Source organism: Archocentrus centrarchus, chromosome 6 (assembly GCF_007364275.1).
Source record: "Archocentrus centrarchus isolate MPI-CPG fArcCen1 chromosome 6, fArcCen1, whole genome shotgun sequence".
NCBI lineage: Eukaryota > Metazoa > Chordata > Actinopteri > Cichliformes > Cichlidae > Archocentrus > Archocentrus centrarchus.
Genome location: NC_044351.1, coordinates 18,422,795 through 18,435,304, shown reverse-complemented (window position 1 = coordinate 18,435,304; position 12,510 = coordinate 18,422,795). Strand labels below are relative to the sequence as shown.

General features: G+C 39.5%; 1 protein-coding gene across 1 annotated transcript; it reads left to right on the top strand.

Moving 5' to 3' along the window:
- Positions 1-5,289: 5,289 nt before the first annotated feature.
- On the top strand, positions 5,290-12,247 carry morf4l1 (mortality factor 4 like 1). Its single transcript, XM_030731454.1, has 12 exons — positions 5,290-5,413; positions 7,318-7,364; positions 7,452-7,519; positions 7,610-7,696; positions 8,081-8,158; positions 8,291-8,316; positions 8,426-8,520; positions 8,999-9,100; positions 9,225-9,313; positions 9,452-9,624; positions 11,235-11,319; positions 11,391-12,247. The coding sequence occupies exons 1-12, from the start codon at positions 5,374-5,376 to the stop codon at positions 11,473-11,475; spliced, it is 975 nt and encodes a 324-aa protein (XP_030587314.1). The 5' UTR covers positions 5,290-5,373; the 3' UTR covers positions 11,476-12,247.
- The last annotated feature ends 263 nt before the right edge of the window (positions 12,248-12,510 follow it).

The following is a 12,510-nucleotide window of genomic DNA, read 5'->3' as shown; positions in this document are numbered from 1 at the left end:
CACCTGACCTAAATCCAATAGAGCACCTCTGGGACATTATGCTTTGGTCCATCCAATGCTGCCAGTCTGCTTCTCAGACTGTCCAGGAGCTCAGTGATGCCCTGATCCATATCTGAGAGGAGTTCCCCCCCAGGACACCATCTGTCATCGCATTAGGAGCATGACCCATCATTGTCAGGCCTACATATAAGCACATGGGGGCCATAAAAACTATTGAGTACCATTTTGAGTTGCTGCAATTAAATTTTGGCAAAATGGACTAGCCTGTTGCATAATTTTTTTTCACTTTGGTTTTCAGGGTGTCTTTGAATTCAGCCCTCTCTTGGTCGATCATTTATATTTCCATCAAACGATGTGGCACCCTTTCATTCCTAACATGTTACCCAGTCCATCAGTATAGTCATCCAGCATGATGTATTTTTTTTCCCCCCATTGAGATCTGATGTGTTTCCAAAGTGTTCCTTAATTTTTTTTGAGCAGTGTATATTATCTGGCAGGTGGCTCTCTGTCAGACAGATAAATTTTATTATAGAGAGCACGTGGTATAAAATATTTCCTGTATCTGTCTTTGTGGCAGTGGAGTTGAATCAGGCTGTTAGAGAAGATGATATGCTACTTGTCCAGTAAATGGTGCAGAGCGTGGTCAGGATTATCCATGATGGATAATAGTATGTTCGGTGACCTCCTCTCCACCACAGCTTTAATTCTCCATCATTTAGCTGCACACGTTAAAGGATCTTGGCTTCCTTAGGAAATAGAGCGTGCTCATAAACTTTTTGAATACAGCCTTTGTGTTGGACTTCCATTTAAGCCTGTTGTTAATGTGGATGCCCAGGTACTTGCACTCCTCCACCACATCATTATCTTGTCCCAGGATACAAGTTGTATAGCTGTTCTCTTCTTTGTGAAGTTGATCAACATCCAGAAGCACATGATTTCTTCCAGAACACTCACAAAATCATTCATTAGCGAATGCCCACCTGCCCATCACTAATACATTAACACATCCAACCACTGCAGAATTGTCCGAGTATTTCTGTAGGTGCCATTGCCCAGAGTTCTGAAAGACTGAGATGTGCAAGGTGAAGAGAAAATGAGACAGCACTGTCAGCTGTGGAGGTCTTGTATTGCACATCACCAAATCAGACAGTGCACTGCCCAATTTCACATACAGTCCTCTGAAAAAGTATTTGCCCCCTTCCTGATTTTTTTTTTTGCATATTTGTTACACTTAAATGTTTCAGATCAGCAAGCAAATTCTATTTTTTAAATGATGATTTAATTTATTAAGGGAAAACAGCTATCCAAACATACCTGGCTCTGTATGAAAAAGTAATCATGAATTTGTTAAATCATGAATTAACTGTGATTAACCACATTTTTTGGAAAGCTTAGTTCAATTTCTCTAGTCACACCCAGGCCTGATTAATGCCAGCCGTGCTAAATTAAGACTTATATAGAACCTGTTTGACAAAGTGAAGTAGGCTAAAAGATCTAAAACGTCAACATACCATGCCATAATCTAAAGAAAAAGATGAGAAACAAAGTCAGTGACATCTATCAGTCAGGAAAGGGTTACAGAGCAATTTCTAAGGCGTTGGGACTCCAGTGAACAACTGTGAGAGCCATGGAGGAAAACTTGGAACAGTGGTGAACCTTTCCAGGAGTGACAGGCCTACCAAAATTACTCCAAGAAGAAACAAACTGGGCAAAAATGACATCCATGGGAGAGTTCCAAGGAGAAAGCTACTGCTGACCAAAAAGGCTCATCATACATTTGCCAAAAAAAGTCTTGATGATCCCCAAGACTTTTGGGAAAATGTTCTGTGGACTGACATGACAAAAGCTGAACTTTTTGGAAGGTTTGAGTCCCGTTACATCAGGCATAAAACTAACACAGCATTTCATAAAAAGAATATCATACCAACAGTCAAACATGGTGGTGGTAGTGTGATGGTCTGAGGCTGCTTTACTGCTTCAAGACCTGGACGACTTGCTGTAATTGATGGAACTGTGAATTCTGCTCTCTACCAGAAAATCCTGAAGGACAGTGTCCACATATCAGTTCATGCCCTGAAGCTCAGCACATTAAAGTTATGGAGCAGGACAATGATGGGAAACACACCAGCAAGACCACTTCTGAATGGCTCCAAAAAAATGAAAAAGTTATGGAGTGGCCTAGTCTTAATTTCTTGTATTTTTTATATGTATACAATACTTCTTGGAATTTTTATTTTTACCACTTACAGGCAAGGAACCAAATATGGTAACCTCACAGACCTTGATTTTCTACATGAAAATGAAACATTTCCTTTGGCATCTCAATCTGACCTTAAACAGGCTGTTCATGCTGGAAAACCCTCCATTGTGGCTGAATTAAAAGAAGAGAGGGACAAATTCCTCCATTGCCAGTTACCACAAATGCTTGATTGCTAGTTACTGCAAGTTATCTTTGTCTAATATTAGAATTTGGTTGATGATCTGAAACATGGGCACCACGGGGTCGTAGTGGTTAACATTGTTACCTCTTGTGTTCTAATCCACCATCTGGCTGGGACCTTTCTGTGTGAAGTTTGTATGTCTGTGTAGATTCTCAGTCATCCAGGTCATGGTAGTCTCTGGAGCTTGAAAAAGGCGACTGGACTTCTTTTTGTTTCTTGAAGACGTTTCACCTCTCATCCGAAAGGCTTCTTCAGTTCTCAACCAAATGGTGGAGAGACCCAGGTATTTAAACCCCTGTGGGCGTAGTCCCCTGGAGGTGGTTATGACCCTCTATTGATCATGTGCGTGAACACATGTGCCCAGGTGTGAAGGGGGCGTGGGTCATATTTAATCAGTGGTTTCAGTTGAAACCAATTTAGGACTCCGCTCCATTGTTTCCTGTGGCCTATTGAGGTCACTGGAACAAAGGTGTGAATGGGGGTTGAGACGTCTGGGAAGGGAGCTCAGGACAGCACTGTAAGCGGGGGAAAGTTGGTGACGTAATCCACCTCCTCTGTTCAATGATGGTTGTTCACAGTGGACATAGATGGCTTCTTTCACTCCTCTTTCAAACCATCTGTTTTCCCTGTCCAAAATGTGAACATTGGCATCCTCAAAAGAGTGCCCTTTTTCCTTCAGATGCAGATGTACTGCTGAATCTTGTCCTGTCGAGGTGGCTCTTCTATGTTGTGCCATTCGTTTGTGAAGAGGCTGTTTGGTTTCACCAATGTAGAGGTCCGAGCACTCTTCACTGCACTGAACAGCATACACTACATCGCTGATCTTGTGTTTGGCGGGTTTGTCCTTGGGATGAACCAGTTTTTGTCTTAGGGTGTGACTTGGTTTGAAGTATACTGAGATGTCATGCTTGGAGAAGATTCTTCTGACTCAGAAGAATCTTCTGAGTCAGAAGATGTCATGGATGTCATGCTTGGAGAAAATTCTTCTGAGTTTCTCCAAGCATGACATCTCAGTATACTTCAAACCAAGTCACACCCTAAGACAAAAACTGGTTCATCCCAAGGACAAACCCGCCAAACACAAGATCAGCGATGTAGTGTATGCTGTTCAGTGCAGTGAAGAGTGCTCGGACCTCTACATTGGTGAAACCAAACAGCCTCTTCACAAACGAATGGCACAACATAGAAGAGCCACCTCGACAGGACAAGATTCAGCAGTACATCTGCATCTGAAGGAAAAAGGGCACTCTTTTGAGGATGCCAATGTTCACATTTTGGACAGGGAAAACAGATGGTTTGAAAGAGGAGTGAAAGAAGCCATCTATGTCCACTGTGAACAACCATCATTGAACAGAGGAGGTGGATTACGTCACCAACTTTCCCCCGCTTACAGTGCTGTCCTGAGCTCCCTTCCCAGACGTCTCAACCCCCATTCACACCTTTGTTCCAGTGACCTCAATAGGCCACAGGAAACAATGGAGCGGAGTCCTAAATTGGTTTCAACTGAAACCACTGATTAAATATGACCCACGCCCCCTTCACACCTGGGCACATGTGTTCACGCACATGATCAATAGAGGGTCATAACCACCTCCAGGGGACTACGCCCACAGGGGTTTAAATACCTGGGTCTCTCCACCATTTGGTTGAGAACTGAAGAAGCCTTTCGGATGAGAGGTGAAACGTCTTCAAGAAACAAAAAGAAGTCCAGTCGCCTTTTTCAAGCTCCAGAGTGAAGTTTGTATGTTCTCCCTGTGTCTGCGTGGGTTCTCTCAAGGTACTCCAGCTTCCTCCCACAGTCTAAAGACATGGAATTAGTGAGGTTAGGTTAACTGGTCATTATAAACTGGCCATAGGTGTGAATGTGAGTGTGAATGGTTGTCTGTCTCTCTGTGTCAGCCTGTCCAGGATATACCCTGCCTCTCACCCTATGACAGCTGGCATAGGCTCCGGCTGCCCCCTCTTCCCCACAACCCTGAAATGGATGAAGTGGAGGAAGATAGATGGATGGATGTAAGTGCAAAACATTCGAAATCAGAAGGGGAGCAAATACTTTTTCACAGCACAGTACTGTGACTTGTCTGTTAGATAGTCAATGAATGGGATTTACAGTGTTGGGGAGTCGCAAACGACATAATTGGTTATTTAACTACAGGTAATTCAGTTACATTCCCTGAGAGTTTCCTTTTTTTTTTGTCATGGGGGTGTATTTTATGTCATTTACCATTTCATGTTCACTGTCACCCCCCCCCCAACAACTTTTTCTAAGTTGCTTTGAGCAAAACAGATCTCTCCCTACAACTGAATAACATGCAAAGACGGGTCTTCGGATTATTTTTCCAACATTGATATGGTGGGATATGATATGTGGGCACAGTTAACTATACTGACCTTCTGAAATCCTGCTTTTGGCAGTTATCCTCACCCCGCTTTATTTATTTATTTTAATAATAATACTCCATCATTCCATCCATTTTCTTCCGCTTATTCCTTTTGAAATATAAGTTACACTGAACTTTAATGAACACAAAATAAAAATGATATAAAACCACCGTTCTTTGGATGACACTAATCAATAGCACCCTTGTGTGCCAGCCAGACCACGGCTGTCTCAGAGGGCACACCTAGTTGTTTTTAGCTTAAAACCGTTTCATGTCATTGTTTAGCTAGGATTTTACTTTTTTTTTTTTAAACAGCTATTAATGCTTAAAAACTCCAGCAGAAGACAGAAACGCGTAAGGTAAATGAGAGAGAGAGAGAGAGAAAAAGAAATCACGTTTTGTATTCACTGTTAATTTGGAGTATGGCTGCATGTTTAGTCGGGGCAATAAAGCGTCATCGCGTCGGTCATGACGTTATTAGAAAGCGGCGCCGCTGCAGACTGGAATGGGAGCTGGCGATTTTTCCCATATTTTGATAGTTTAATCCGTGAATGGCGCCGAAACAGGACCCGAAACCTAAATTTCAAGAAGGTAACTGTTTGTTTCCTTCCTCCTCTCTTAGACCTGTGGCAGCGGCTGGTGCTGGAGTCGCTGGAAAGCTCAGTTAGTTATTGATCGAAACAAACAGCTACCCTCATTAGCGCTCATTGTTGCTGTGAACACAAAACGGGTCTCAGGCGGGTCTGTTCGCGGCTTTAGCGGTTTATTTCCTTCTGTCATTACAACGTAGAACAGTGTTAAAAAGAAGAAGGCGCATGAACTGAGTTTTCGAGATGCTGTAGTGAGCTAAAACCAATAGTTTCATTCATGCACTGTTAGCTGAGTCCTAGCTAGCGTTTCCGTACACGGCGTGTTAGCACCGCCTGCTGCTCGCTTACTTCTGCAGATACGCCAGGCTAATTTTAATTAGTTAAAAATCCAAATCGTTTTCTTTTCTTTTCTCCTTTTTTTTTTTTTTTTTTTTTTTGTTAAATTGTCAGTCAATGGAAGAAAATACAGTTGTTTCATTGTTTCACTTTGTTAAAAGGTGCAATTTTTTCTCTAAAGGTTTGAGTAGGTGTAAACACCTGAAGATATTTTTGACAATCAGTCAAATTAGTGAGGGTTTTTATATACTTTTTTTTTTTTTTTCTTTTTTTAAATGTACAGTTGAGGTCAGATGTTTACCTACACATGAACATGAATGTCATGGTAATATTGGGCTTTTAATGATTTCTTTGAATGGTTCTTTTTCCATGGTGGAATGATTGCACAGCCTACATCTTAATGACTTTGATAAACAAGAATTGGGTGCAAAAGTTTGAATTATTTTTGGATTTTCTCTAATCCATATAGGATCAATATTTATACACAGAGGCTCAAATATATACATACACTCACCTAAATCTTTTAATTAATGGTGCTGAAGGTTCTACAATGTATTTTAACTTTACAAGGCCTATTAACTTCTCATAAGTGATCATGATTGTACAACTGGTAGTTTCTCTTTGTCAGCATAAAAAAAATGTTTGACAGCAGTGGGTAGATTGACCAATGGGAAAGTCCAAGGACCTCGGTGAAGATCTAAGGAGGAGAACTGTAGACATACAACTTATGAATGCCTCTTCAAATCACTTCTAAACTGTAGATTCATCATCAATTCAAACAATTGTATGTAAGTACAAGTTATTTGGATGTGTCACCACTTTCCCAAAGTCTGGATGAAGACCCAAACTGTCACCTTCAGATAAGAGGAAATCAGTTCAGGAACAACCCAGGAACCACCAAGACTCAAGACTGACATGGACTGGAAACTGCTGGAACACCAGCATCACTGTCTACAGTGAAGTGAGTTTTACATCACCATGGACTGAGGGTACTGACCAAGAAAGAAGCCCGTGATTCAAAATAAACACCTTCGAGCTCGATTGAAATTTATGGCTTCCCACATGGACGAGCCAAATGCCTTCTGGAGAAAAGTTTGATGGTCTGAAGATTGAGCTATTTGGCTACAATGACGTGAATGGACATTTAACCAAATGTTAGTTGGGGTGCATGTGTGCTGTTGTATGTTGTGTGGATTAACAAAAATCCAAAATAAATTCAAATTTGTAGATTTTTATTTTTATTTTTTGAAGTCATTAATGATGTATCCTGTACAATCACTCCATGCAGGGAAAAGAGCAGTTCAAAGAAGTAAATAAAAGCCCCAAATCACCATGACATTCATGCCTGTGATGTGTGCATGTAAACTTTTGACCACAGCTGTATTTCTACAGGTAAATTCACCTGTAGGGCTCAGAAGCATTCATAAACCAGTGATTATTATTAATTGAGGTCTGAGAGAAATAAATATTTTCTCAGATTTTTTGCCCAGATTTTTTTTTTTTTTTTTTTTAATATATTGTCCATCCCTACTCACATGCTGATTTTTAATTCCCTGATGCTCTTTTCAGGTGAAAGAGTGCTGTGTTTTCATGGGCCATTGCTCTACGAAGCTAAGGTAAGCTGGTTAGTTAAGTCTGTCTCTGATCATTCGGTCGTCTGCTTTGTCTCTGATGTGTTTGATGAATCATACCTGTCTTTGCAGTGTGTTAAGATAAACATCAAGGACAAACAAATCAAATACTTTATTCATTACAGTGGGTGGAATAAGAAGTAAGTTTTTGGTTCAGATAAATCCAGATTAACATTTGTACAGTAACTGTTTTACAAGTGTTTGAATTCTCTTGCTGTTTTGTCTTCCAGCTGGGACGAATGGGTTCCTGAAAGCAGAGTGCTTAAGTATGTGGACAGTAATCTGCAGAAACAGAGAGAGCTTCAGAGGGCCAATCAGTACGTCCATGGTCTTTATGTACACCCCACCCCCACCCCCAACTTTGCTGCTGTTAATTCCTTATGACTGGGGTCTAGTGATAGCCTCTCCAGCCCCCCCGCAACCCTCTTATCCTGTTCAGGGTAGTGGGGGGGCTGGAGACTATCCCAGCTGTCATAGGACGAGAGGCAGGGTACACCCTGTACAGGTCGCCAGCCTGTTGTAGGGCTAACACATTATTTATTTGTATGCAGGAAAACCCCCAATCACACACTAATGTGTCGTGTCTACTTGGATAAGAACAAAACTGTTAAGTCACATACTGCAGTGATTTAAAGCTTGTGAAAACAGTGAGTTTGATATAAGTGATGTACTCTTAAATATCTGAACTTGTTTTAATGCAGAGACCATTATGTAGAAGGAAAAATGAGGGGTCAGGCGCCAAATAAGAAGATACCTGCTGCATCGCAGAAAAACGATGTGTAAGTGTTTTTTTTGTTTTTGTTTTTGTTTTTTTTCTTCTCACACCTGCTGCAACATAAGTTGCCAAACTGCTCTACATATTATTTTAACACGTCATTGTTTTTTTTTTTTTTTTTTTTTTTCTTTTGTAGGAAAACCAAAAAGAACAAACAGAAAAGTGAGTACAACATGTTGTGCATTTATATGAGTAACAATGTTAGAATTCATAAGCTCAGCCCTTAAAATGGTGACATGAGTAGCATTTAACTATGACTGTGTCTGTGTAGCTCCTGGTGCAGGAGAAGGGACTAGTTCAGGAGGAGGAGATCCAACCCACCCTCCACGCAAGAAAAGAGCCCGTGTAGACCCAACTGTGGAAAGTGTAAGTTCAGAGAACTTTGCATTCTGTAATGCTGCAGAGTGTACAAACTGTAAAATATTAACCAGAAAAATACAGACGTTAGAAGTAAATTCTCCATGTTATCTACTAGTCCAGACCACAGCACCTGCTTCCTGTATTTACTTTTGTTGCTTCCACTCCAGACATGTGGCGAGTAAGCACGCTGAACATGATTCATTTTGGTTCACCTGGAGTTCGATTGGTGTTTCCTCTGTGTGAAAAGAAACCAAACCACGTGGGGGGAGCTACAAGTTTACAAATTGATGAACTAATTCAGACCAGAATAAACAAACTCTAGATGTGAAAATGCTCTAAGATTAATTCACTGCAGTTGTAGCTGTATAGCAGGAGCTACAATTTAAACCAGTGTTTATGAAATGGTTCTAAGGCTTGGATTCCTTTAGCTGTGTAAACATGATTGTTAAATGCGTCCTTTTCTTAACTTTTCGTGTCTGATCAGGAGGAAACCTTCATAAATCGAGTGGAGGTTAAAGTGAAAATCCCAGAGGAGCTGAAACCCTGGCTTGTGGATGACTGGGACCTGATTACACGGCAGAAGCAGGTTAGTAAGCAGTGACTGTAAGGTCAGGCTTCACTTATTTCACAGAAGTTTTATAAATTGCATGTGGCTAACATTTCCAAGGTTTTTTGTGTTTCCTTTTTCTTGTTTTGCTGTCTGTCTTCAGCTTTTCCACCTACCTGCCAAAAAAAATGTTGATGCAGTCCTTGAAGATTATGCAAACTACAAGAAATCAAGAGGAAACTCAGACAGCAAGTAAAAACCTTTACTTTTAATCTGTTTATGGCATAAGCAATGAAGGAAAAAAAACCCATGTTTGTTTATTTCTCTATAGGACAGTCGACAGATATTGGGGATAAATATATGTTTGTTTTTTTTCTCTTCACTGTTCAGAGAATTTGCTGTAAACGAGGTAGTTGCTGGTATCCGTGAATATTTCAATGTTATGCTGGGGACACAACTTCTCTACAAATTTGAGAGGCCTCAGTATGCGGACATCCTTGCCAACCACCCAGATACACCAATGTCTCAAATCTATGGGGCTCCTCACCTACTCAGACTCTTTGGTAAAAGCATTTACACAACATCACGCTGTTATAGAGTCTCTGTGCTGAATAAGTTGGCTACCTAAGAAAACAGTGTAGACCAACTAAAGATTATCCTCCTTTATAAAAAGTATTCATATAAAGACATGAACAAATTGTATATTAGAAAAATTCAATCTCAAATATGTTACAAAATGTAGGTCCTCATGCACAAAAAACATGTTTTTGTCTAAGCTTTTACATATATTCACTGAGCTGTTTCTAGCATATAACTCCAAACAGGCTTTTTCAATCTTTTTCTGTGTTACAAGTGCTGACTGTAAAATCTCTTGATGATCCAGTTGTTACTGAAAGTGCACTCTTTGATCTGGAGAAGGCAGCAGTTTAGGTTTCACTGCAACCACCATTTGAGTCATAAATAAGGTTGTACATTGATAAGATTTCATTTATACTAGTGCGGTTATTCATTCATGTTATTCATTATTGGTCAGATTCTTTAATGGATTCTATCACTGTTGCCTGGAGAGAAAAGTACACCACAAGTTTTCAGCATCAGGCCCACTGATTCATCATCTGAGTTCAGCTGTCAGAAAAACATGCAAACATTGCTAAAACAAAAATGATTGCTTCAAGGCTGTTTGGGCCATCCCTAAGTGGGACATAGAACATGAAAAGCATCTGTCTTTCCCAAGTTCCAAGGAGCCACTTGTTAATTTAATAGTTTAACGTTGGGGTGAGCCAAGGCCAAAACATGAAGCAGATCTGTCTACAGATTCAAAACAGATAATCTAACCAAAAGAAACAAACCATGCAATGCAGCGATTCACATCCCAGCTATCAAATATGAGAAAACTGTTCAAAATAAAAGGCAGCCCACCTCTACGTAGTCATTCAAACTTAAAAACACAATCACATAGTAAGAGCTACACATCTGTTAGGTTGGAAGGTAGATGAATTTTCTGCCCAGTTTTTGCTGACTTGGGTCCACATGTTAGATCATCATCTGGCTGGAGCCGGTCATCTGCAAGTTGCATGTTGTCTCGACCCGCTGGACTTTGTATAAAAGTGGCTGTAATTCATAAACGGTTAATGTAATATGTTTGTTAAACCCTTTGAAGCACAGACCTTCAGCTTTATTTCAATCAGCAAAAGTACAAAAATGTTGTCACTGTCCAAAAACATATGGACCTGACTGGAAGTGGTTTCTCATGGTCAGATAATTGGGCCTACTATAGCATGTTTATTACAGGTTGTGTTGTCTTGCTTAATTTCATGTTGTCATAACAAGACCCCTCAAATTCAGTTAAAATGAAACTCAGTAAAACATTTTGTTGACATGTCAACTTGACACATACCAGATGTTTCAGATGTTGCCTAATTTTTGCCTAAGTGTGCAGGTCAATTCACAACACAAAGCTTTCTGTACTGTTACATTATCCATTAGTGCATGAAGATTAATATTTTTGCAGTCATCAACTGGAATGGCACTTAAACATTTAAAAATGCAAGCTGCTTTAAATTGTTACAAGTGTAAAGAGGAGGAATTGTATTTGCAAAAAGCTGTTACAAATGAAAGAGAGGTCAAAGGTCACATGGTTTGTAAAGGGCTGTCATTGTTTTGGTTTTGAAAGTGAGAATCGGAGCCATGCTGGCGTACACTCCCCTGGATGAGAAGAGCCTTGCACTGCTGCTCAGTTATCTACAGGACTTCCTCAAGTGAGTGTTCAACAAGGTTCACACGATTATCAGTTCACAGCAGAGATGAGTAAAATGTTTCTTCGTTCCAGGTATCTTGTAAAAAACTCTGCATCGCTCTTCAATGCAAGTGACTATGAAGTTGCCCCACCAGAGTACCACCGCAAGGCAGTGTAAGGTTTATTTTAGGATCAGAAGCCTTTGTGTGTTGACGTTTGGAGACATTCTTCCCAGTCGAAAGGATGTTTTCACAAAACTCCTTTGGAGAGCGGATTGTGCGAGATCTGTTGATTTGGTAGAGGAGAATTGGAGCAAGATGTCACACTAATCCCTGGACAAATTCATTTTCTTTCATGTGGAAAGCTGCTGATTACGCTCTTCCTGTACTGGTATGTTTTTAAGTACCACTTTGTAGTTTTTTTTGTTTTTTGTTTTTTTTTTTTTTGTTCTTTAGAGAAAAGGATTTCATCATGTTCCCTATTTTGATTCAGATGCTGGCTAAATTTGTCATGTAGACTGTCAGTTTTCTAATAAAACTCATTCTCCAGATATTGGTCCCTTTTAATTACTGAGTGTAATGTCATAAGTTGAGTATTTTGTTTTTATATTTTTTGCCAAATTGTTCAGTTGAAGATGAGCGTAACCATACGAGTACAATTTGCTTATAAACTGTTTAAAAACTTTTTTCATGTACCTTGAGGAAAATTAAAATGAAGTGATTAGTTGTTTAAGAAGAAGGTACAAATTTCTTTGTTTTAAAATCTTTATGTATGTGCTGTATATGCTGTGAATATTAATAGTTTACATTGTTCTGGACTGTTCAAGTTACATTTTACTTGAATTTTATCCATGTCCCAACATCATAGTTAACATACGACTAGTTCATGGTAAGAGGGGAAAAAAGTGTTTATCAAAACTACGTAATTAAAGTCTTGTATTTTTAAAAATGTTTTGGGAAATGAACGCTTTATTAGCATATTTTTCTTAAAACAAAACTTGAATTTATATTATAGATTTGTTTTAAGAAAAATATGCTTTATTAGCATATTTTTCTTAAAACAAATCTATAATATAAATTCAAGTTTTGGTCTCCAGTGCAATATATTTAAATTCTTTTTTTTTCCTCCCTCTTTCGATTCGATCATTTAGTTTTGATTCATTTCAAGTAAGCATTAACTGTGTTTTTGGCAAAACCAGCTGGAGTCATTTTGA

What these genes read in the sequence shown, in the direction of transcription:
- morf4l1 (XM_030731454.1), top strand. Translation starts at nt 5,374, where the DNA reads ATGGCGCCGAAACAGGACCCGAAACCTAAATTTCAAGAAG. An exon ending in TGATTACACGGCAGAAGCAG is followed by an intron (nt 9,101 to 9,224) that starts GTTAGTAAGCAG and finishes GTCTGTCTTCAG; the next exon opens with CTTTTCCACCTACCTGCCAA. An exon ending in TCACCTACTCAGACTCTTTG is followed by an intron (nt 9,625 to 11,234) that starts GTAAAAGCATTT and finishes TGGTTTTGAAAG; the next exon opens with TGAGAATCGGAGCCATGCTG.